The following is a 25839-nucleotide window of genomic DNA, read 5'->3' on the forward strand; positions in this document are numbered from 1 at the left end:
TCATCAACAGATTTTCTTTGTTTTTTTTTTTTTTGCTATTTTTGATGCACTTGGTGCCTTGGCCTATGTTACAATGGAATAAATATGCATGTTCCTTCTATTGTTTCTTGGTCTAGGATAAGGTTTGTGTGTGCGTGCTGAAGGAAAGCACAGCATTTTTCGAAAGGTACCAAGCCAGGAGTCCAGGGCAGGTGATACTTAAAACACCCAAACTAGGAATTCCCTGGTGGTCCAGTGGTCGGACTTCCCAGGTTGCGCAGTTGGTAAAGAACCTGCTGCCAGTGCAGGAGATGCAAGTTTGATCCCTGGGTCTGGAAGATCCCCTGGAGAAGGGAATGGCTACCCACTCCAGTGTTCTTGCTTGGAGAATTCCATGGACAGAGGAGCCTGGTAGGCTACAGTCCACAGGGTCACAAAGAGTCAGAAAGTCAGAGAGTCAGAGCTGTGACCACACATACTCACTCCAGTGGTTAGGACTCTGCTGATGGCATGGGTACAATTTCAATCCCTGTTGGGGAGCTAAGATCCTATAAGCTGTGGGGTGCAGCAAAAAACACACACACACACACACACAAACAAAAAACCCACCCGAACTCCCCTAATAAAGGTTTTCTGTAGCACTGTAAACAGTGTCTTTTTGTTGGCACTGGATTTATTTTTGGATGAGGATCTTTCTACCCTTTCCATTATCCCTCCTGAATAAGTAGGAGGAAAGCTAAAGTGGGGTTGTATGGACGGAGGGTATCACTGCTCAAAGTTAACACCAGGCTCCAATCTCCTCACTGGTCAAGATAACAGGGGCTGCTGCTGCTGCTGCTAAGTCGCTTCAGTCATGTCCCACTCTGTGCGACCCCATAGACGGCAGCCCACCAGGCTCCCCCGTCCCTGGGATTCTCCAGGCAAGAACACTGGAGTGGGTTGCCATTTCCTTCTCCAGTGCGTGAAAGTGAAGTCGCTCAGTCATGTCTTAGCACTCTGAGCATACCAGAGATCAGTAAGACCAGAAGTAACTACCATGACTGGTCTCTGCCCTTAATGGAATTTTAAGAGGAAATTTTAAAATTATAAAAAATGGAAGTAGTAGTAACCACTAGTAATGGTGATTACTAGTCCACCATGGACTGACTGGAGTTCTCAGTTTCTTGCTCAGGGACTTCTCTTCTAATGGATTCATTCTACAGAAGAAATAGGAACACCTTCAGCAGAACACCAGTGAACACTCTTTCATGTCTGCAGATAATCAGAATTTGAAGGAACCCCAGTAAGCGCCACTACACAGTGGCTTTCAGATGTCCTAAAGTGGTTCTGTTTCTCGAAGTGATGGAATAATAGGAACCAGACAACTGGATAGAATATATGGAACAACAGTTTTCATACACTGGACAACAGGCAGCATGGGACTGGTCCTGAGATAAGGGTAAGAAAGAAAGCAAGCCAGACAAGCTGCCCCAGCATGCTGCCTGAAGATATTTCCTTTTGGATCCTCCAAGCCTACAGTGCCGGGAGGGAGAACCCAATACAGTGAGGTGGTCTCTTAGAATGGAGGAATCATGTCAGAGCTCAGGGATGCCACAGGCTAGAATTTGTAAGTCCAGAGTATCAGAAGAAGTGGAGAAAAATAATGACTGGAGTACTTCCAATTTTGAAGAAAAGTGTAAACCCACAGATTCAAGAGGCTCAATGAACCCCAAGTAGAATACATACAAAGAAAAACACACCAAGGCACATCACAACCAAGTGCTAAAAACCAGTGATAAAGAGAAAAGTGTAAAAGCAGTCAGAGATGAGGGATAAATCACAGAGGAATGAAAACAGACTACCTGACAGAAATTAAATGTCCTAACGGCAAGCAGGAAGGTGCATGCAGGGTTCTGTAAGCAGCTCTGAGCCAGCCAGGCTGTATTTGCTAGACTTATAAAGGATTACTGCAGACAGTCCTCCCCAAGTCTCTATCACTTGTTGCTCTGTTCTCTTCAATCTCACAGGTTCCCTGTTGGAACTTTGGTTCACTTGTGCCTCTTCTGTGTCCTACGTAAATGATTCTGGTTTTATCCTGTGCTACTAGTTTATCTTACATAATATATCTAACACTAACACATTAGCTTCTCTGATGAATACCCACTATTTATGGACAGACCTATGTGTGCAAGTACTTGCTGGACAGTAAATAGATTAATTGCCATAGTAACTGTGAAAGACAGACCTTTAATTAATAGGAGACAACAGAGGATGAGATGGTTGGATGGCATCAACTCAATGGACATGAGTTTGAGCAACCTCTGGGAGTTGGTGATGGACAGGGAAGCCTGACCGTGGGGGTCACAAAGAGTCGGACACGACTGAGCAACTGAACTGAACTGATTGAGTACTAAAGGGCTTACTGCATGCCAGATTTTGTCCTAAGCATTACCATGTCTTATATCATTTAAACAGTATAACTTTTATGAAGCTGGTTGTATTATCATCACTATTTTAGATGTGAGGACACTGAGGCAGAGGGAAGTGAAGTAACTTTCCAAAGACACACAGCTCATAAATGGTGAAGCTTGGGACTAAACCTAACCCAGGCAACCCATGTGTGTTGGGCTGTGTGTGTTATTCTTCCAGGGATGCAGCTGTCTTTTTGGTAGCAAGTGAGAGATGCAATATGTCAAGATCACTAAGGCTAAGCTGGGCAATCATGGCTAAGCCAGGACAGTGGTGCTAGTGGTGAAGAATTCGCCTGCCAATGCAGGAGACATAGAGATGCGGGGTCGATCCCTGGGTCGGGAATATTTCCTGTAGTACGAAGTGGCAACCACTACACTATTCTTGCCTGGAGAATCCCCATGGACAGAAGAGCCTGGCAGGCTACAGTCCATGGGGCTGCAGAGTCGGACATGACTGAAGTGACTGAGCATGCACAGGAACAGAACCCATACCTGACTCTGGCCCATTCTCCTTTCACCATGACACACTGTCCCTGATGTTCTTCAGCATGTAATATGAACCTACTTCAACCCCAATGGTCCCTTTAAGCTTTTGTGTACTGAGTGATAATATTCTAGTGTTCTCTTTATATTTGGTTTTAAAGAAATAGAAGAATTCTTTAATTTAAAGAATTAAAGCCTAAATTCTTTCTCAACTAGAAATTATCTTTTCTCTGCATAACAACACAAATAGCTAGCATATATTGAGAGCTTTCTATGTGCCAGGTACTGTGTTAAACAACTTTACATCAATGATCTAACCCTCACAAAAAGCCTGTGAGTTAGGTAACTTATTTATCATCCCCATTTTACAGGTGAGGAAACTGAGGCTTACAGGGAGGTTATTAACACTGTCAAGTCAATAGTGGCCCCTGGGCAGTCTAATGAGACAGCCCATGCTTCTGAGCATTTATTATTCTGGGTCCTTTTGGTTGTAACTGTGTCTTTTGCTGCTCCTCCTAAATAATACAGTGAAGGCTTAGTGAGTATAGTCTTTGATATTTGGCAAAACTAATACAATTATGTAAAGTTTAAAAATAAAATAAAATTAAAAAGAAAAAAAAAGAATGATGCATTGTAAAAAAATAAAATAAAATAAAATAATAATAGCTAGGGCTTAGTGAGTATAATCATGCCATTTATATTTTAAAACAACTCCATGAAGTAGGCATATGATCGCATTTTTCAAGAGTTAAGTTAAATTGAAGTTAAATGGTTTACTCCGAAAGTGATTGGTTAGGATGTGAACTTGTCTCTTTAATTCAGAAATACATTTTTCTCTACCATACATATATCACTGTCCTTATAAATTTTATTCTTCTACCTGTTCTCTACTACTAGACTCTGCTTGCTCCAATCTACCTTCAAAATCATGGCCAGTTACTTTTCTAAAATGCCAATCTGCCAGTTCTCTGTTGAAGAATGACCAGTGGATCCCCAGTGTATACAAGAAGGTTAAACATTCTGTTATGGCAACAGAGGCCCTTTATAACCTGTCTTCAAGACACTTCCCAGACTCATGTCTCACAACTCCATTTCACATGCCCCACCTCCTCAGAAAAACCTGTTCACTGGCAATTCTTTACATAGGTTATATTAATCATGAGCCAGCAAGGTAAAATGATTAAGTACAATGAACGGGCTTTAGACTCAACAGAGACATGGGTGTGAGTCCTGGTTTTACCACTTACTAGCTTTAAGGCTTTCTTTGGGTAAATTACCTTAACCTCTTTTTATCTTTTTTTCCCTCTTTTAAAAAACTAATAATGGTATTTTTTTGAGCATTGAAAAAGGTAAGACCTGAATGAAATATATATATATGGTGCTCAGCACATAACTAATAAATGCTCAGTAAGTACCACCTATAATTATTATATATTCACTATTATATAGTTATATATTATAATTATCATGCCTGTAAGTTATTTCTATTTGTTCCTACCACCAGGAATATTTGTCTTCCACATACTCCCTGGTAACTGCTCACTTATTTTATTCTCCCAATACTCTACCAGTTCTCTACTAATACATTCTAAAAACACATCTAAGGAAATCAACAAATAAACTTACAAAATGCAAACTGTATTTTATACATACTCAGGATAAGGAAACATACTCAGGATACGGAAAACTAAGCTACACTAAGAGCTGTAATTTTTCTCATGGAACTACTGATACTTTGCTTTCTAGACTCAATCTGATACAAACTTTGTAACTTTCGTCTTCCACTCATGAGCATTTAAAATAAAAAGTCATTCTACTCTTTAGTAAGATTCTCTTTGGTCTACATACCTGTTTGGAAGATGACGACTACCGAAGGTGGTTCTTCCTCCAGGACCCACAAATAACCTCAGTCCTTCTTCTGCAAGACACATTGACAATATTTGTTATACATATGATTATTAGATTACTGTCAGATAATATTCATATTACAATAAATTAACATTTTACATTTCAGTTTTGTTAAAGAAATAAAAACTTAAAACAAGAGCTACACACATGTTTTAAAACAGGCAGTTTAAAAGAAATCCTAATAGTTACTTCTCATTAACTTTCTGTAAGCTATTTTTCTTAGGGCTGAGTAAAGAAGACAGCTGTTCCTACAAATTTCCTCAAGTGGGGTTTAATTATTTCTCTTCACAACCAGTTACATCATGAAACTAAGTCCATTGTTAGCTGCTCTCTAGTCACACCAGCATGAATAATTATACTTTTCAAATTGGTAGCGTGTAAATTTTCAGCTTCAGTGAAAATGCTACGGAAGGAATGAGGGACTACCACCCAACATCCCAAACTGCAGCAGTGACCTGAGGTACTTATGCCCCATTATGACAAAGCAGATGAAGGTATCTATTATAAAGCAGATATTGATGCATAGTTAAAAAGCACAATAAGAGCTTTCTTAAAAATTGATATTTTTAAAATTAATTCTTTCCCAAATTTAATACCATTAGCAAATAAATTATGAAGTTGTTGTTTAGTCACAAAGTTGTGTCTGACTCTTTGCGGCCCTCCATGGACTGTAGCCTGCCACGCTCCTCTGTCCACAGGATTTCCCAGGCAAGAACACTGGAGTGGGTTGCCGTTTTCCCCTCCAGAGGATCTTCCTGACCCAAGGAATGAACTCATGTCTTCTACTTGACAGGTGGATTCTTTATCACTGAGCCACCCAGGAAGCCCAAAGTATACAGTTATCTTCAGATTTTTAATGGGTGTGAAGTTTATTTTACAGATATGCAACACTCAGTATCATGATGTACGGACTATTCACTACTGACCACATGGATTATTCAAACCTGGATCACATATATCTATATATGTGTGCTAAGTCGCCTCAGTCATGTCTGACTCTTTGCGACCCTATGGGCCATAGGCCTGCCAGGCTCCTCTGTCCATGGGATTTTTCCAGGCAAGAATACTGGAGTGGACTGCCATGCCCCTCTCCAGGGGATCTTCCCAACCAACCCAGGAATCGAACCCACATCTCTTACATCTCCTGCACTGGCAAGCAGGTTCTTTACCACTAGCGCCACATGAGAAGTCCATATTTACATATACTTAATGGCTATCTACACACCTTCTGCACTGGAATCTAGGCTGAAGTCTTGACTCTGTAATATTTTCTCCACAATATCATCTGCATCCACTCTGGTATCATCAACTCGCTTCAGCTGAGATTCTACAGAATCTTGCTTCACTGGGCATCTTTGAAAATAATTTAAAAAAAATTCCTCCCTTTAGTATGTCATTAAAATCAAAGTTTTTTTTTTTTTTTCCCCCCATTTAAAGTGAGTCCAATATGATACCTGTTGAGTATTTCTAAAGCTGTATCTTCTTTATCTGCTACATCAAGACTTGGTTCAGCTGTCTTTTGATCAACTTCATCACATGGCTCTAGAATACTTTCAATTCCTGTTGATGTACTTCCCACTGAGGTATTTCTTCTGTGGCAGAGCTCAGAGAGACTAGATGACCGGGAGTGGCAGGAGCTATACCCTGTCAGAGAAAATCACTCTGGTTGTTAACACTAGTATCAAATACACTGCAACCAAACTGCCCTCCCTGCACCGCTCTTAGCCTCTACCTGACACTTTCGATTGCTGGCTTGCATAGCTTGATGTTCTAGAATGTCCACAGGCACCAAGTTCGTCTGGAACTGAGGCACTCTTTGCTGAGAGATCTGCAATACGTCATAACATGATGTTACTCTTATTGTCAACAAGTCAATGGTCTATATGTATTCTAATCTATGGATTTTGTTGTTGTTTAGTCGCTAAGTCATGTCCAACTCTTTTGTGACCCTATGGGCTGTAGCCTGCCAGGCTCCTCTGTCCAGAGGATTCTCCAGGCAAGAATACTGGAGTGGGATTACCATTTCTTTCTCCACTGGATCTTCCCGACGCAGGGATCAAACCTGGGTCTCCTGCATTGCAGGTGGATTCTTTGCCACTGAGCCTCCAGGGAAGCCCAATTTAGAGATTTCAGAAGCTGCTAAATTCATTATCGAGTGAAATTCCTTTAAATCAGTACAATGTAAATAACTGTAAGAAATACTGTACAAAGAATTTAAATACCTCAGTTTACCAAAGTGCTATGCTACCTTTCATAAGATTTAATAGCATTCTATCTTAAATAAAACCATTTCAGTTTTTATATTTAGTATTTCTCTGATAAAAAGGAGTCAAATGACTCCTGGTGGTCCAGTGGCTGAGACTCCATGCTCCCAATGCAGGGGGCCCAGGTTTGATCCTTGGTCAGGGAACTAGATCCCACATGCCACAACTAAGATCTGGCACAGCCAAATAAAGAATAAATATTTTTTTAAAAGGGAGTCAGATGGATTCTTCTGAATTCTCACAGAATTGCCAGGATTTTGTGTGGTGTTTGAGGAAATCTTGCTTCCCGAATCTATCACGACAGGAGGCTAAAGAGTACTTTGTGACTTTTGCATTAGAGATGTCAGTGCTAGGCTATAATTTGTACAAATGTCTATGGTTTAAAACAACACAGCATGTGATATACCACTGAGAATAAGGTTCTGCAGAAATTGATTATAGTATTCAGTTTCAAAGTAAATGTACAAAAAAAGCAGTGTCAAACCCACTTCTGCTATTTCCCTAATAATGTGCATATTCCAGATGCCAACTGTGTATTTTCAGAACTAGGCTTCTTCTACAGAATGCAGAACTGTGGCCATTTTCATTAGGGTGAAATATTTGAAAACTAGAACTGTTTTTCACTTACAGGCAAAATAAAACCCAAATGAGTAACATAACAATTATAACAGCTCTATAAATGATATTGAACACAGATGGGCCAACAAATGCTGCCAAGTAAGTAAGCTACTGGAGTGGCCTGGACCTTCTGCAAAGGGTTTTTCATTTCTGGACAGACTGTAAGGTACAGATGCAAACCAGCATCCCTAGTCCTGCTTGACAGTGGTCCTAAGCCCCAGTACAGCAAATTCTGAATGAAGAGTTGGTTCATATCAAGAATTATACACTTTACTCCTAGGGCTAGCTCAGATCTTAATTCATCCATTTACTGGTTTTCTAAATATGTTCATTCAATAAATATTTATTAAGCTCTTAGCAGGTCAATGCCCAATACTGTACAAGATATAAGGGTACAAAATAAATAAAATATATGCTTCATGTGCCAAGTACCAAAATACAAGCACCAAAAAGAAGCTATCAAGAGCTCCAAAGGACAAACACATCGAACACTATGTGGTAACGGGGGAAAGAGCTCTGTTGGAGATTAACCCCAGGTTTTTAACAATATATAGGAATTTCTTGGCTAGATTAGGTGGGAAAAAGCATGCCTTGTCTGTAAAAAGGCAAATAGTTCCGTAAAGCTGGCATATACCCAACTATGACTGAAGGAAAGAGAGATGAGCAGATACCTGATAATGAAGGACTTATCTCTATGAGTTTAAGGAAGGAAATAATCCAATGGCTTCAAGCAAGGGTGTAACTTGACTAGATTGACATTTTGGGAAGATCACCTTGGCAGCAGGATGGATAGAAGGTGAAGGAGTAAAGATTTTCATAATAATTCAGCTGAGACATGCTGAGCAGGCACAAATGACAGTGCTTCATCACTAACTAGATGTGTGTGCCAGGATAACTGCAACACAAACACAGGCGGAAGAGTTATGAAGGTGTGCCGGGCACGTGGAATTTAAGACACCTGAGGACACCCGTCCACTGGTCACAGATTTCTACTGTGTCCCTGGCCATTACGCTGTTGACCCAAAGATAAATTAAGACCTGATCATGAGGAGCTTAGAGGCTTGCTGAGAAAAAAGTTAAACAGATGGGGTTCAGTCTAATGTGACACGAAGTGGATGTTTCCAAAAAGCATTTGGAAACATGTGCCTGGAGTCAGGATGAAGTTTTGGAGGCAACACAGATTTGTAAATCAAACACACTCACTCATATTTACATGATAGTTAAATTGAAGGTACAGTGACATTGCCCAGGGCGGGGTGAATGGAGAGAACCAAATCCCGGTGAGAATCAATATTTTAAGAGGAAGGAGGAAGAAGATAGAGAAGCCTCTGAGAAGTTAGAGAAGAGAAGAGGGAGCCAAAGGAAGAGAAAGTTTCCAGAAAGAATAAATGGCCAATTTATTCAAATGAGAACAGAAAAAATGCCCACAAGATTTGACAGTCATATTCTTGGAGATATCATCAAGAGAGGGCAGAATACAGAAGTCAGAATCCTATGTGTTTAGGAATAATTGGGCAGTATATTATTCCTAGAAATTTGGCTATGAAAAGTGTGAGAGAAAGATGGTGGGCATGGAGGGAGGAGGAGAGTATGAGCCCAAGGAGGAACAGGCGATAGAGAATGATATAGGGCTGATGACTGTTTGGTTTCCAACATGAGAAAGAATTCCAAATGTTTAAATACTGAAGAGAAGGAGCTAACAGGAGAGTTAAAAGTCACAAAGAATTCACTGATCTCCAATCAGGCAATATCATAATCCTCATTACGTATAAGAAACCTTATCTTTGCAATCTAAGGAGTGCTGAAAACATTAATTGTATAACTACACCTTTCTTCTTCTTTCAAATAATAACCCTGGTCACATGGCATGGGATAAAAAAGGAAGCTCACGAGTGCTTTTTCTCCAGCCAACTTGACATTCCCCTTACCTGCTTTATACTGGAGGGGGCAGCCTCTGACTATGAGTTTGTCTGGAGAAGTGATCCCAGCAGCAGCATCACCTGGGAACTTAGCCATGCAGTTTTCAGGCTCCAATCTGGATTTACTTAATCAGAAACTCTGGCTGCAGTGTCAGCAATCTATGGTTTAACAAGCCCACTAGGTGATTCTGATGTGCACTAATATTTGGGAACCACTGACAGGGCACGTGATTCGTGGAAGAGAAGCATGACCTGAAAGGTGACTGGCAGAAGCCATGGGAATGTGCACACCCCTGTAGTGTCCTATTGGATCTGTGGGCAGCAGAGGCATACAGTGGTGGGGCCGGGAGCATCACTGCAACATTGAGCTTTTAATTCATCAAAGCATGACATACCCTTTGGACAAAATGAAGCACTGGCTTAAAGAAAAATTGCATGATTAAAACTCTGCTAATACTTATTGGCTCATTTCAAGTCATATATACTCACAGAATTACAAATCTGGGAGGGGCTTTGGGAATCTTTTAGGGTAGTACCATTACTCACAAACTAGAAAATGAGTTAAGTGACACATCCATACCTGCTATCCCAAGATGAATTTTGAGAGTCTCTCCACCTTTTCTGTCTTCTTCCAGAGATTCAGATTCACCAGCAATTGGTATACACATTGATGTAGAAGGAGGCCTGCAAACAAACATTCCCAAGGATCAGAACTTGACGGATGGTGAATGTGAAAGTTTGAAATGTTGTTAAGGGATGGATTACGTAGTCAGTGCACAGCCTCAGTAAGGGTGCCTGGTAATGTCGCCTCTTTGAGGATGAAAGTGACAAAAATTAACAAAATAATGTACGCGCATTCCTCAAAACTTGATTAAAATTCATGAGGGAAAAAAGTTTTTTACATGACAAAAGAAGTAAGACCAGAAAGGACACTGCCTCCACAGAGAAAAGAGAGGAGGTGTATTCCCAGGAGTGTGGTGCAGGGACTCCAACTGTCAGCTTGATTCTCAGGCCAGGCAGGGATGTGTCTGTGCCCTGGAGGTGGCGGCACAAGCCCCTCTGTAGCTGAGGCTGCAGGGGATACCTCACGCCTCCGATGCTAAGATCTCTTGTTGGCTCCATCTACTTAAATTATCTATGGTTTTATCTTCCATCTGCTTCTGTGTACACAGGCCACCTGCTTGAGGGAGAGTCAATAAAGAGCCTAGTTGTTTACAATTGATTTTGGGGGCTGGATTCTTCGGGAGTAGGCGATGAATATAGTTTCATTCGTTCACTCAAGGCTCCTGTCTCCATATAGAAGCTGTGAAGCAGGGAGGGGCGAGACTGACTTCTAGGCACAATTTTTTTTTTTTTGGTAAAGAAAACATTCTTAATCTTTTGAGGTTGATATCTAGAGGAAAATCACATCTCTCTAGAGACTATCCCTTGGTGACCTGAAATACAATAGGAAGGTGGGTGAAGGGAGATCATGAAGCTGACCCATTAAGTGGCAACTTAAATACCTTACTGTGTCACAGGAATTCTCATGCTATTTAGGTCCTTGGGTATACAGACATTTAAGATTTGCATTCAGTTCACTTTAGTTGCTCAGTCACGTCCAACTCTCTGTGACCCCATGGATTGTAGCACGCCGGGCTTCCCTATCCATCACCAGCTCCAGAGATTGCTCAAACTCATGTCCATTGAGTCGGTGATGCCATCCAACCATCTCATGCTCTGTTATCCCCTTCTCCTCCTGCCTTCAATCTTTCCCAGCATCAGGGTCTTTTCAAATGAGCCAGTACTTCACATCAGGTGGCCAAAGTATTGGAGCTTCAGCTTCAGCATCAGTCTTTCCAATGAATATTCAGGACTGATTTCCTTTAGGATAGACTGGTTGGGATCTCTTTGCAGTCCAAGGGACTCTCAGGAGTCTTCTCCAACACCACAGTTCAAAAGCATCAATTCTTCAATGCTCAGCCTTCTTTCTGGTCCAACTCTCACATCCATACATGAATACTGGAAAAACCCATAGCTTTGACTAGATGGACCTTTGTTGGCAAAGTAATGTCTCTGCTTTTTAATATGCTGTCTAGGTTGATCATAGCTTTTCTTCCAAGGAACAAGTGTCCTTTAATTTCATGGCTGCAGTCACCATCTGCAGTGATTTTGGAGCCCAAAAAATAAAGTCTCTCACTGTTTTGTTTCCCCATCTATTTGCTATGAAGTGATGGTACCAGATGCCATGATCTTAAGTTTTCTGAATGTTGAGTTTTAAGCCAACTTTTTCACTCTCCTCTTTCACTTTTATCAAGAAGCTCTTTAGTTCTTCTTCGCTTTCTGCCATAAGGGTTGTGTCATCTGCGTATCTGAGGTTATTGATATTTTTCCCAGTAATCTTGATTCCAGCTTGTGATTCATCCAGCCGGGCATTTTGCATGATGTACTCTGCATAGAAGTTAAATAAGCAGGGTGACAATACATAGCCTTGATGTACTCCTTTCCCGATTTGGAAATAGTCTGTTGTTCCGTGTTCAGTTCTAAGTGTTGCTTCTTGACCTGCATACAGATTTCTCAGGAGGCAGGTAAGGTGGTCTGGTATTCCCATCTCTTTAAGAATTTTCCAGTTTGTTGTGATCCACAGAGTCAAAGGATTTGTCGTAGTCAATAAAGCAGAAGTAGATGTTTTTCTGGAACTCTCTTGCTTTTTTGATGATTCAACGGTTGTTGGTAATTTGATCTCTGGTTCCTCTGCCTTTTCTAAATCCAGCTTGAACATCTGGAATTTCATGGTTCACATACTGTTGAAGCCTGGCTTGGAGAATTTTGAGCATTATTTTGCTAGCATGTGAGATGAGTGCAATTGTGTGGTAGTTTGAACATTCTTTGGCATTCCCTTCTTTAGGATTGGAATGAAAACTGACCTTTTCCAGTCCTGTGGCCACTGCTGAGTTTTCCAAATTTGCTGACATACTGAGTGCAGCACTTTAACAGCATGATCTTTCAGGATTTGAAATAGCTCAACTGGAATTCCCTCACCTCCACTAGCTTTGTTCATAGTGATGCTTCCTGAGGCCCAATTGACTTGCATCTCAGGATGTCTGGCTGTAGTCCATTGATCACGTCATCGTGGTTATCTGGGTTATGAAGATCTTTTTTGTATAGTTCTTCTGTGTATTCTTGCCACCTCTTCTTAATATCTTCTGCTTCTGTTAGGTCCATACCATTTCTGTCCTTTATTGTGCCTATCTTTGCATGAAAGATTTGCATTAAACCTATTTAATTGATAGATTATTCCTATTCCAGGGTCTCCTAAATTCCACAACTGCATATTCTATTAGGATATCTAACTATTTATCCTGCAATTTTTTGTCCAATTCAACTCATATTCTTTTCCCAAATCTGTTTTCTTCTTATAGTCCCTTTGTGAATGCCACCACAATCCAAAAGTCACCAAACTAGAATCTTAGGTTTTGCCTCTCTCTCCACAAAAAACTATTAGAACTAACAAATGAATTCAAGAAGATAGCAGGATACAAGATTAATATATAGAACTCACTGTTTTACACTAACAGTGAAATACAAAAAACTAAAAAAAATCCAATTTAAAATTGGATAAAAAATAAAGAAACAAACCTAGAAATAAACTTAACCGAGGAAGTGAAAGAACTATTGACTGAAAACTAAAACATTGATAAAGGAAACTGAAGATGATTCAAAGAAATGGAAAGATATACCATGCTCTTGGATTGGAAGAATATTGTTAAAATGGCCATACTACCCAAAGCAATCTACAGATTTAAAACAATCTGTATCAAATTACCCATAGTATTTTCCATAGAACTAGAACAAATATTAATAATCTTTAAATGTATATGGAACCACAAAGAGTCTAAATTGCCAAAGCAATCCTGAGGAAAAAGAACAAAGGTGGAGGTGTAACACTTCCAGACTTTAGATCATACTACAAAGTTACATTAATCAAAACAGTGTGGTACTGGCACAAAAACAGACATATAGGTTAATGAAAGAACAAAGAGCCCAGAAATAAACCCACACACCTACACCTATGACAAAGGAGGCAGGAATATATGATGGAGGAAAGACAGACCCTTCAACAAGTGGTCTTGGGAATGCTGGGGAGCTATATGTTAGTCAATGAAATTAGAACACTCCCTCACATCACATACAAAGATAAACTCAAAATGTTTTAAAGACCTAAATGTAAGACATGCTGTCATAAAACTCCTAGAAGAGAACATAGGTAAAACATTCTCTGACATAATAAGCACCCCAGTGTTCATAGCAGCACTATTTATTTACATTAGCCAAGACATGGAAACAACACAAGTACCCATCAACAGATGACTGGCTAAAGAAGACATGGTACATAAATACAATGGAATATCACTCAACCAAAAAAAAATGAAATATTGCCACTTGTAGCAACATGGATGAACCTGGAGAATATAACACTCAGTGAAGACAGATACAGAAACACAAACATGATGATATCACTTTTATGTGGAATCTAAAACAATAAAACAAAATGAATCTATATACAAAACAGAGACATAGAAAACAAATTTATGGTTATCAAAGGTGAAGGGGAGGGATAAATTAGGAGTATGAGATTAACAGATACATATGATTATATACACAAAATAGGTGAGCAATAAGAATTTATTGTATGGCAAGGGAATAATATTCAGTATCATAATAATCTGTGGGAAAAACTATATAATATGTAAAATAAATACCAAGAATGGAGTGTATAGCCACAGTCACTAATCACCGATGGTGACCCATGCCTGCCTATCTAAATTCTTGTATTTTTAAAGCCAGATCCTTTGTTTTGCCTTTCATAGGTGGCCAGCTTGCAGTGTCTCCACCCCTCTACCTCTTGGACCTGCTTTCCAACCCTTCAACACTCTCACCCTTCTCCCTCCATCAGTCTCCCTCTGGCTCTGCTCCTTCCTGTCCAGCCTGACTTCACAACCATAATATTTTGAGCTATTCCTTCAACTTGGCACCACTTGTTCTGCAGTCTCAAAAAATCTTAAGACCCCCAACCCTGGATAGTTTCAGCCATCTGTACCAACTGCTTTAATACTGGGGCAACTAGGCATTATGGCGAAAATTCATCAACTATAGGGACTGACATTAAGGCAAATTTAGAATCTGAAATCTCAGTCTCCCTAGACAACTCAGTGGTGTTAAATCCATAATCACTGAGTGCTGATCATGTGCCACATTTTTATTCTAAATTACCCCTTTTGTTCTGAAAATGTTTTTGTATCTCTTATCAAAAATTGTTTAATGTAGTTCAATTTCAGAATGAAAGGAATGGGATTATTTTGTGTGCTTAGTTGCTCAGTTGTGTCTGAATTTCAAGTAATGTAAGAGTGGGCTTCCCTGGTGGCTCAGTGGTAAAGAATCCACCTGCCAATGCAGGAGATGCAGGTTTGATCCCTGGATCAGGAAGATCCTGGAAAATTCTATAGACAGAGGAGCCTGGTAGGCTATAGTCCAAGGGATTGCAGAAGAGTCAGACATGACTCACCAACCAACCAACAACAACAATGTTAAAAGTATGTGAAAAATGATCTCCTAAAACGACACTACTTCCTGCTTGGTATTTCAAAAATATTCTCTCCATGCCCTGTAACAATGCTATAAACTTATGCAAGCTGTTTTCTCTTCCTGAAATGTCTCTACCTACCTCCCCTGCTTCATGGTTTTCCTGTTCATTCTTTAAAACTTAGCACAGTGTCATCCCCTCAGTGAAGACTTTCCTGGCTTTCAAAGAAGAAGAGTTAAGGACTCCATCCTCTATGCCTCAATAATATCCTATGTTGTGTGGCTGTCGCCCATATAAATAGTGAATCCTTCAGAGCAAGGGGTTAGTCTTAACTGAGTTTGGTAAAGGTTAGCACATGGTAGGCAATCAATACACATGTACTGAATCAGTGAATCCTGGGGCCATGGAAAACTTAGTTCCTTAATCTCTGACATGTCCTGACATTACAAAGTTAATAATATCACATCATAGAGTTCTTTCAAGAAATAAATTGGGAGACTAATATTCATTAAATCATTTTGAGAAATGGAAAACTGCCTTCCTTCTAGAATATGAACGCTCTAAAGCCCTAAGCTATTCAAGAGGGTTACATCATCCCTAGATCTGCTTTACCACCAAATCATTAAATGCCAATACAACTTCTCTCTCCAAGTATCTTTTTCATCAGCATTAGTGGTTGGCTTACTTTTCAGAGTCAGTTTCATTCTTTTATGAAAGCTGGTGGATATTTGATGAGTTGTAGAGAACTATAAAGGAGAAGGCAATGGCACCCCACTACAGTACTCTTGCCTGGAAAATCCTATGGATGGAGGAGCCTGGTAGGCTGCAGTCCATGGGATCACTAAGAGTCGGATATGACTGAGCGACTTCACTTTCACTTTTCACTTTCATGCATAGGAGAAGGAAATGGCAACCCACTCCAGTGTTCTTGCCTGGAGAATCCCAGGGACAGGAGAGCCTGGTGGGTTGCCGTCTACGGGGTCACACTGAGTTGGACATGACAGAAGTGTCTTAGCAGCAGCAGCAGAGAACTATAAAATGGAGTTTAGGGCAAGTGGTTAGAGGTTGATTTACCAGCTGTCTTCTTCACACGTACTGGCTTTAGTATACAATTTGTTTCTGAAAAACTGTTTGATCTAAGTCACAGATCTTCTGCTCATGAAATATAAAAACTAGAATTTAACTCAGAGTGCTAAGGATCTGTATACTCATTTATTTCTCTAGTAGATTTTTGAAAACTTATAAAAATTCAAAGACAGACAAAAGCAGATAGAATAGCACAATGACCCTCTCCCAAACTTATTTATATCTTTGTCCTGCAGACAAATAGTCAAGTTTCTCAACTGCTCTGTGCCTTAGGGTCCTCGTTGGTATAAAGTGAACTTGGATTATACTCATACTTTTAAAACTGGCTTCATGACGCTCTCTTAGCAACTTCAGGGGTAGTAAGGTACTATATCTTTTTCCCCTCAACAGGAAAATGATATATAGGGGACTCCTAATATATTTGTGCCAAGGATTTCTGTGGATAGGTATTCTGGGAAAAAAAGTCACCAGACAATTTCCAACACTTGTTTCAGCTCTGAAGTACTGTCATTTTACATATTTGATATACACTGAAATAAAACCTGGTAAAAATAACTCACTTTTCTCATCAGGAGTTCAAACATTTTTCAATTCAATCCATATTCAATATAAGAAGTACATGGATGTGTTACAGTGGCTCCTTTTTCATAGACAGTTGCACAATTTTAGATACTCAAAGGGAAAACATATATTAGGGGTTTGAGTCTTCTGAGAAATACTTTTATGTATCTTAGGATTAGGTAAAGTTTGTTTATTCTAGTGAGTCATGAAAGTCTTTCTCTATAAACTCTAGATTACCAGAATTACATTTGTGGAGATAATACAGAATATAAGATGATCTATTTTGGACCTCTTCAGTACTTGAGTTTCACAAATAGGTGAAATGGCAGAGAAAGGGCCAGAAAGGGAACAGCCATTAAAAAGCTCCTAAGAAAGAATAATGAATGTATTTTCTTCTACTAAATTTTGCTGTTCTTTTTCTCATTTCACTCTAAACTGATTACACTGGGAAAACATATTGTTACCTAAGAAACCAAAAATTGTTTAGTCCCCAAAGAGCAGTAAATAAGGAAAGAAGCCAGGAAATTATCATTTGGGAAAAAAAAGAATAGGAAGGCTAAATTACTGGAAAATGCATAATTTTAATCAAGAACTGATTTGTGTTGTTGTTGCTGTTCAGTCGCTCAGTCATGTCTGACTCTTTGCAACCCCATGGACTGTAGCCCACCAGACTTCCCTGTCCTTCACCATCTCCTGGAGCTTGCTCAAACTCATGTCCATTGAATTGGTGATGCCATCCAACCATCTCATCCTCTGTCGTCCCTTCTCCTCCTGCCTTCAATCCTTCCCAGCATCAGAGTCTGCTAACAAGTCTTTCTAACAAGTCTGCTCTTTGCATCAGGTGGCCAAAGTATTGGAGCTTCAGCTTCAGCATCAGTCCTTCCAATGAATATTCAGGATTGATTTCCATTAGGATTGACTGCTTTGATCTCCTTGCAGTCCAAGGGACTCTCAAGAGTCTTCTCCAACACCACAGTTCAAAAGCATCAATTCTTTGGTGCTCAGCATTCTTTCTGGTCCAACTCTCACATCCATACATGACTACTAGAAAAAGTATTGACCATACGGACCTTAGTTGGTAAAGTAATGTCTCTGCTTTTAAATATGCTGTCTAGGTTTGTCATAGTTTTTCTTCTAAGAAGCAAGTGTCTTTTAATTTCATGGCTGCAGTCACCATCTGCAGTGATTTTGGAGACCAAGAAAAGAAAGTCTGTCACTGGTTCCATTGTTTCCCCATCTATATACCATGAAATGATGGGACTGGATGCCATGATCTTAGCTTTTTGAATGTTGAGTTTTAAGCCAGCTTTTTCAATTTCCTCTTTTACCTTCATCAGGGGCTCTTGAGTTCCTCTTCGCTTTCTGCCATAAGGGTGGTGTCATCTGCATATCTGAGATTATTGATATTTCTCACAGCAATCTTGATTCCACCTTGTGACTCATCCAGCCTGGCATTTTGCCTGATGCACTCTGTATATATTTTCATCTTTATAAAATATGTATGGCACGACATGGTGTGTGTATGCTCAGCTGTGTCTGATTCTTTGCAAGCCCATGGACTATAGCCTGCCAGGCTCCTCTGTCCATGGAAATTTCCAGGCAAGAAATATTGGAGTCAGTTGCCATTTTCTTCTCCAGGGGATCTTTCCAACCTATATATATATATATATTTATTTTTTTTTATTCATCTTTAGATATAAGTAGAGAACTATATGGATGTTAATATTAAAAACATGAAGTTGATGCATAGTGAAGTAATTGTTTACTTTTCTAAACATATTTTTCTCAGATATCTAAATGCTATCTGGTTAACTTTCATTTTTAATTATAAAGTGTTTTTAAGATTGCTAACAGGCATCCTACTGCCTTTTCCCATTCAGTTCACTCTCCTACTCCCTGAAAAGACTTTTACATGTATTTTCTTCTTTCCTCAAACACCACCTCCATCTTTCCCATCCTTGTTTCCCATCAAGGTAAACAATGATTACCTTGTTTCCTATATCATTAGGAAATCGGGAATAATTTGATAGTTACTTTTGTATGTTTCCACTTCTCATATATCTGCATCTGTAGCCATATTCTCTGCTTTGATCCCTCTTGATAATCCAAGGACACTATTCTAGCAATTGTCCTTTCTCTCTTCAGAACCATGTTTCTCCTTGTCTACTGGACTATTCATGTCAGGATACAAGTGTACTGCGCTATCTCCCATCTTTAAAAAAGAAACCAAACAGAAACCTGCCCTTAACTCCACATTGCTTTTATTTAGGACCCCATTTTTTTCTGTTCCTTTTTCGCAGCAAAAATCCTCAAAAGAATTGTTTATACTATCTCCAGTGTTTCTCTTCCAAAACTTTCTTTAACCTCTCCAGTGTGGCTGTAGTCTAAACGCACTCCACCAGTGCTTGTCAGAGTCACCAGTAATCAATTCTCAGCCCTCATCTTCCTTGACCTACTTCAGTAGTGTGGGACACAGCCGATTATTCCCTCCTTTTTCCTACATGCTCGTCACTTGGTTTCAGGACAGTACTCTCCATTGCCTCCTGCTTCCTGTCTGTCTGGTTGCTACTTTGCTGGGGCTTCCCTACCTCCCCAGCCTCTAACAGGCAGGAGAGTCCCATACCTTAGTCTGTGGTCCTTTTCTTTCTCTAAACTCATTTCCTCTAGGTCATTTAATCGAAGCTCATGGCTTTAATTAGTATTTATGTACTGATGATATGATGATTTCTGAATTGTATCTCTAGTCTGGGCCTCCCTACTGGACGCTGTAGTGATAAACCTAACTGCCTACTCAGAAAGCCTGGCTGGATGTTCAATAGGGGTCTCACGCTTAACACGTCCAACATCCAAGCTCCCAACTTGCTCCTCTTGTAGGCACTCTCATTTCAGTAAGTGTCTACCATTCTCCTAGTTACTCAGGCCCCAAGCCTTGAATTCTGAAACAGCCTCCTAACTCATGTACCTGTTTCTACCTTTGGCCCCTTTGCTGGTCCCACAAATTGTCTATTCTCTACCTAGTAGCCAAAAGTCTGATGATTTTTACTCCTCTGTTTTAAACACTCCAGTAGCCTTTTATCTCACTCAGATTATAAGTGGCCTATGAGACCATTATTTATAATGGCTTACAAGACCTTTATCATCTGGTCTCATCTCCTATCATCATATTCTTCATTCAGTCTGTCCTAGACATACTGGTCTCCTGGAAGTTACTTGAACCTGCCAAACACACTTCTATCTCAAGGCCTTTGTCCTTGTCACTGCTGTCTCAAATGCTCTTTCCCCAAATATCTGCATGGCATGCTTCCCACCTCCCTCAGGGCTCTGCTCAAATATCACCCTAACCAGGTAGATAATATATAAAACAGCAATGCTTCTCCTCACCATGGCCCTCCTACCCTGCTCTATGTTTCTTCAAAATACTCATTGCCATCTTTATATCATATATTTACTTGTTCATTTATTGTCTGTTTTCCCTCTTAGACTATAAGCTCTAAGATGTCAGGGACTTGATCTATTTTTTTTCACTGCTGTGTGTCTAGTGTCTAGATTAGGGCTTAGCACATTGCACCTATTAGGTATTTACTGAAGAAATGATAAGTTCACAGAGGTCAGATTAAAAATTCTGCCTTGTAATAATTTCACCCAAAGCCTGAAGATGACAAAAAACCCATAGCTTAATTAATTTAGAAAGTGGAGAGTTTGTTTGGTAAGAATTAAGAGTAACTTCTATGAGGTTCAGGTCAGTCTTCTAAAAGAGGAACTATTCCTTCAATGGTATTAGTCTACGGACACTACAAAATATGAACGTGCAAATGTAAATAAATATATGACTGTTATACTTTCAGACAAATAACTCATTTACTGAGCACCAACTTACGTTTTGAAACATGGGTCACCAGACATCAGTTGCATACTAATCCAAACCTAAACATGAGAAAAAGAAACAGCATAATTATAAAAATCTCAAGAGGAAAAGCCACATTCTGTTAATCTATGCACCTTCCACAGTACCTAATCCACTACTGCCTGTTTTAGAAAGTATTAAATACAATGATTACTGAATTGGGTTATATCCAATATTGAATTGCTGCTTTATACAGACATGGGTTAAAACTAATTTTTAGCATTCAAAACTTTGTAACTGCAAAAATAAGAGTGGAAAAGATAGAAATGAAAAGCATAGACTTCACGGAACTTCCCTAGAGGTCCAGTGGCTAAGACTTCACCTTCCAATACAAGGAGTGAGGGTTCAATCCCTAGTTGGGGAGCTAGGATCCCACAGACTTTGCGGCCAAAAAACCAAAACAAAACAGAAATGATACTGTATCAAATTCAATAAAGATTTCAAAAATGATCCATGTAAAAAAAAATTCTTAGAAAAAAAAGGCAAGGGTTTCACCAGTAATTATCCTCTGTGCTGTTCTGGTCTGTTTTATATGTCTTTCCTCCCAGATTCCTGTGTTGTTTAAGTGTCTAGAATGTTTTCCTCCAACACATTTGCCATATGATGCTTCTAGGGGTGCCTGTTGGTAGCCTGCTAAGAGAAGAATGCTTCTGGCCTTTGCTCTAGCTTTGCACCAGAATGAATGCATTAATGTACTTTAAAAAAAATTTTATTCAGCAGCAATTATTTTATAAAGCTTGTACATTATGTGAGGCTTAGAAATATCTGACTTCCCGACACTCCAAGCTATTCAATGCTTTTCACCAAGAGTAAAGGCATTTCCTCTGGAGGATCTCTGTACAAGTTTATCCTGAAGACTAAATGCTTAATGCAAGTCTCCACATGCCTATTAGCAGCATCTGAAATATGAAATGCACAGGGTCATCTATGAAGTTCCCCATTCTAAGAAGCTAAAGAATAAAAGGGCTCAATATTTGGAGAGATCTGGACTCCCATATACTCTGCTGATGGGAATGTAAAATGTTTCAGCCACTTGAAAAAGTCAGGTAGTTCTGCAAAAAGTTAAAAGCAGAGTTACCATGTGACCCAAGAATTCTGTTCCAAGCATATATACTCTTGAATGTATGCCCAAGAGAAAAGAAAACATATGCCCACACTAAAACTTGTATATGAATGCCCATAGCAGCACTGTTCATAACAGCTAAAAAAGTGAAGGACCATTAACCGATAAACAAAATGTGGTATAGCCATACAATGGAGTATTACTTAGCTATAAAAAGGAGCACAGTACTGATACATACTACAGCATGGCTGAACTTTGAAAAACATTATGTTAAGTTCAAAGAAGCCAGACACAAAATACTACCTATTCTATAATCCCATTTATATGAAATGTTCAGAATAGGCAAATCCAGAGAGAGAGTAGGCTAGTGATTGCTGAGGGCTGTGGGGAAGGGCAGAGAGTTGGGGTAAAGTGGGAAGTGACTGCTACTGAGCACATATGAGGTTTCTTTTTTGGGGTAATGAAGATGTTCTAAAACTGATTATGGCAATAGTTGGACACACCTTTGAATACACTAAAAACCATTCAATTGTGTACTTTAACTGGGTGAAATGTATGGCAAGTGAATCATAGCTCAATAAAGCTATAAAAATTTAAAAGTATTCAAAGTCCCTGTCTACTACCAGCTGGATCAGCTTCTCTTTCAAGGTACTAAGTGACTTAAACTAATGTTCTTGCCACTTTCTGGAAAGGAGGAGTTAGCATCTTGTTGAACATCCATCCTGTCCTGAAGCGTACCATGAGGCTACTATTGCAAACACATTTTGGGAAACGTACCAGGCCAAGACCTTTCAGACAAGGTCTCTAAAAATAGCCTCCTCCACGTCCCATATTTTGCTGACATCATAGCAAGCCAACGCCACTTAGCAGCTGACATTCTTAGGAAGGCAGGGAGGCTGTGAGTAAGCACAGGAAGCTGGTCTGCAGACAGAAATTATAATGCAGAGAGCCAAGAACAGTCCCTAGAAAGGTCCTTCAGTTCCTGGAAGTTCAGGTCTGGTTGTAACTTCCCATCCTAGGGCTCTGTGAAATGTCCCTGCATTTGACCTAAAGCTCTCTTTTATAGGAGCTAACCTAAGGGATTTCTATTTCATACAACTAGAGAGTGTTGGCAAAATCACATACAGTAACTCTTTCAGACCTCAGGATCAGCCCCCCTGGGGCAACTATTGAAATTCCCCTTTTATAGAGGAGGAAACAGTGGGGCAGAGCTGAAGTGCTTACACAGGGCTCCAGAGGTCTAAGAACAAACACAGAGCCCTGATGTCATAATCCACCCTCCTGCTACGTGGCTGTAATTATGTTCCCTAAGCTCCCTAAGCCTGTGGCTACTCAAATTCTGGCTGAAAGCTAAAACAATGAAGGAATGAATACCTAGAGTACTATTATTTGGAAATAGTGTTTTTGTGTTTTGTTGGACCAGAACTTAAAGCTTTGCTAATGCTTTTTGAAATGCTATTCTCTAGTTGCTGACTGCCTTTTAAGAATCAGCCATACTGCTATCAAAAAGTCTAAAAACAATAAGTGCTGGAGAGGGTGTGGAGAACCCTCTTACACAGTTGATGGGAATGCAAACTAGTATAGCCACTATGGAGAACAATGTGGAGATTCCTTAAAAAATTGGAAACAGAACTGCTATACAACTCAGCAATCCCACTGCTGGGCATACACACTGAGGAAACCAGAACTGAAAGAGACAGGTGCACCCCAATGTTCATTGCACCTAGATGTCCATTGGCAGATGAATGGGTAAGAAAGTTTTGGTATATATACACAATGGAATATTACTCAGCTATTAAAAGGAATGCATTTGAATCAGTTCTAATGAGGTGGATGAAACTGGAGCCTATTACACAGAGTGAAGAAAAAAAAAAAAAGACCAATACAGTATATTAACACATATATATGGAATTTAGAAAGATGGTAATGATGACCCTATATGCGAGACAGCAAAAGAGACACAGATGTAAAGAACAGACTTTTGGACTCTGTGGGAGAAGGAGAGGGTGGGATGATTTGCAAGAATAGCACTGAAACATGTATATTACCATATGTGAAGCAAATCACCAGTCCAGGTTCAATGCATGAGACAGGGAGCTCAGGGCTGTGCACTGGGATGACCCTGAGGGATGGGATGGGGAGGGAGGTGGGAGTGGGGTTCAGGATGGGGGACAGATGTACACTCATGGCTGATTCATGTCAATGTATGGCAAAAATCATTACAATATGGTAAAGTAATTCGCCTCCAATTTAAATAATTAATTTAAAAAAATCAGCCATAGGATCTTATTATGTTCTTCTGGAAATACCAGTGATAATGGTAATAACAACAATAACCTTAACAACAGTCATGATTTGAGAATCTATTATGTGCCAGGCTAAGTGAGTTTGAAAACTGTCAAGTATAGGTAATTCTTTGTCTGTTAACTTCAGACTATTTAGTTTTACTCAGGATTATTTTCCTTTCTTATCATTCGGTAACTCACCGAATTTAGTCAGGTAAACCTAACTAAAATACAGCAAAAGTTTCATCCAGTGAGTTTTACTAGATCCAAGTACTTTTCAAGCATTTTCTCCACTGGTCTCATTTAATACTGGCACCAACTCTCGGAAGTGTGTCTTCCCTCTGGGTTCCCCAGGGTATAGAGCTTCTGAAGGTACTTGGAAACAGTAGGGCAGATGTCCAAAGTGAGTTCCACCTGTCACTTCACTTGTGAGAGAACCCAGTGACTTCTATGTGCCCACCACAGCTGTGCTGGCAATCACCTTTTGGGAGCTGGAAACATTGTAAGGCGTTCATTTATGATGCTCCTTCTGCTCAGTAAGCTCTCATGCTGTAGTGGTTGTATGTATTCTTCCCTGAATGTTCTCAGCACCAAAGAGAAACACCTTAGGATCATGAAGGTGAACATCTGTTCCTTTTCAGTGCTTCTGTAATTTGGACTGTTTTTTCCTCCTAGGTGCTGTGCATTTTAGTGGTGTGGCCAGCTTATGATCCTAGTACTGATTCCCATCTTGACCTTACATTGTTTGTTGTTGTTTAGTCGCTAAGTCATGTCCAACTCTTTGCGACTCTGGGCTGTAGCCCACCTGGTTCCTCTGTCCATTGGATTTCCCAGGCAAAAATACTGGAGTGGGTTGCCATTTCCTGCTCCTGGGGATCTTCCCGACACAGGTAATCAAACGCAGAGAGTTCTTTACCCCTGAGCCACCTGAGAAGCCTGACAATATACACCTATGATTATTTAAAGGCAGAGAATCTCATTTGTTGAACATGTAAATCTGGAAATGTGCTTACTTTAAGAATGGAATTGTCCTGTCTTGTATTTTTGGTATCATAGCCTTCCAGTAAACAACGACGAGTGGTATTTCCTGATCCAGCAAACTCTGCCAGGTTTAGATCTGCAAAGCCCAGCTATGAAAAGAAAGAGAATTATATTAATAGAGTATCTAGTAGGCTTCTATCATATTCTCTTTAAAGAAGACAATCAACCCATGTTCTACCCAAGTTGTCTCAAACTTCGGTTATTTGCAGTTTTTGCCAACTTAACAATATCTGTTTTTCTTTGCCTAATATGTCTTAAAACTTGGCTCACTTTTTGTAAAAACGTATGGCTGAGCTTGTGAAGAATCCGCCTGCAATGTGGGAGACCTGGGTTTGATCCCTGGGTTGGGAAGATCCCCTGGAGAAAGGAAAGGCTACCCACTCCAGTATTCTGGCCTGGAGAATTCCACGGACTGTACAATCCATGGGGGTCACAGAGTTGGACAGGACTGAGTGACTTTCACTTTCATTACCTATTTAACTCTTGTCTTCAGTAATATGATCTCTGAAATAACAGATTTGTTTACTCCATATATTTTTCTCTACCCATTAAAACATATAACTGTTGATATAAAAATGTATATTAAACAATGGAAATCACTGCAAGTAGCACACCACATTAAGGGAAATACTAACAGACCAACCTTGATCACTTGCACACACACAGAGAAAACTGATCAGACTCGCCTCTCCCTGTTCTGGTTTGGCTCTATTCC

At 39.8% G+C, this 25839-nt stretch overlaps 1 protein-coding gene across 2 annotated transcripts in view; it reads right to left on the reverse strand.

Moving 5' to 3' along the window:
- The window catches only part of EEIG2 (EEIG family member 2), an 82387-nt gene that overhangs the window by 5025 nt on the left and 51523 nt on the right, over positions 1–25839 (reverse strand). The window contains exons 4-10 of one of the 2 annotated variants that reach the window (XM_019956955.2): positions 25097–25213; positions 20709–20755; positions 10202–10305; positions 6553–6648; positions 6275–6464; positions 6046–6173; positions 4761–4830 (exon numbers count right to left, since the gene is read on the reverse strand). In XM_019956955.2, the coding sequence (XP_019812514.2) occupies positions 4761–4830; positions 6046–6173; positions 6275–6464; positions 6553–6648; positions 10202–10305; positions 20709–20755; positions 25097–25213 (752 nt within the window). The remainder of the gene's footprint in view (positions 1–4760; positions 4831–6045; positions 6174–6274; positions 6465–6552; positions 6649–10201; positions 10306–20708; positions 20756–25096; positions 25214–25839) is intronic. The other variant, XM_070785994.1, reaches the window with a different exon arrangement.

This window comes from Bos indicus, chromosome 3 (assembly GCF_029378745.1).
Source record: "Bos indicus isolate NIAB-ARS_2022 breed Sahiwal x Tharparkar chromosome 3, NIAB-ARS_B.indTharparkar_mat_pri_1.0, whole genome shotgun sequence".
In the NCBI taxonomy this organism is placed as follows: Eukaryota; Metazoa; Chordata; class Mammalia; order Artiodactyla; family Bovidae; genus Bos; species Bos indicus.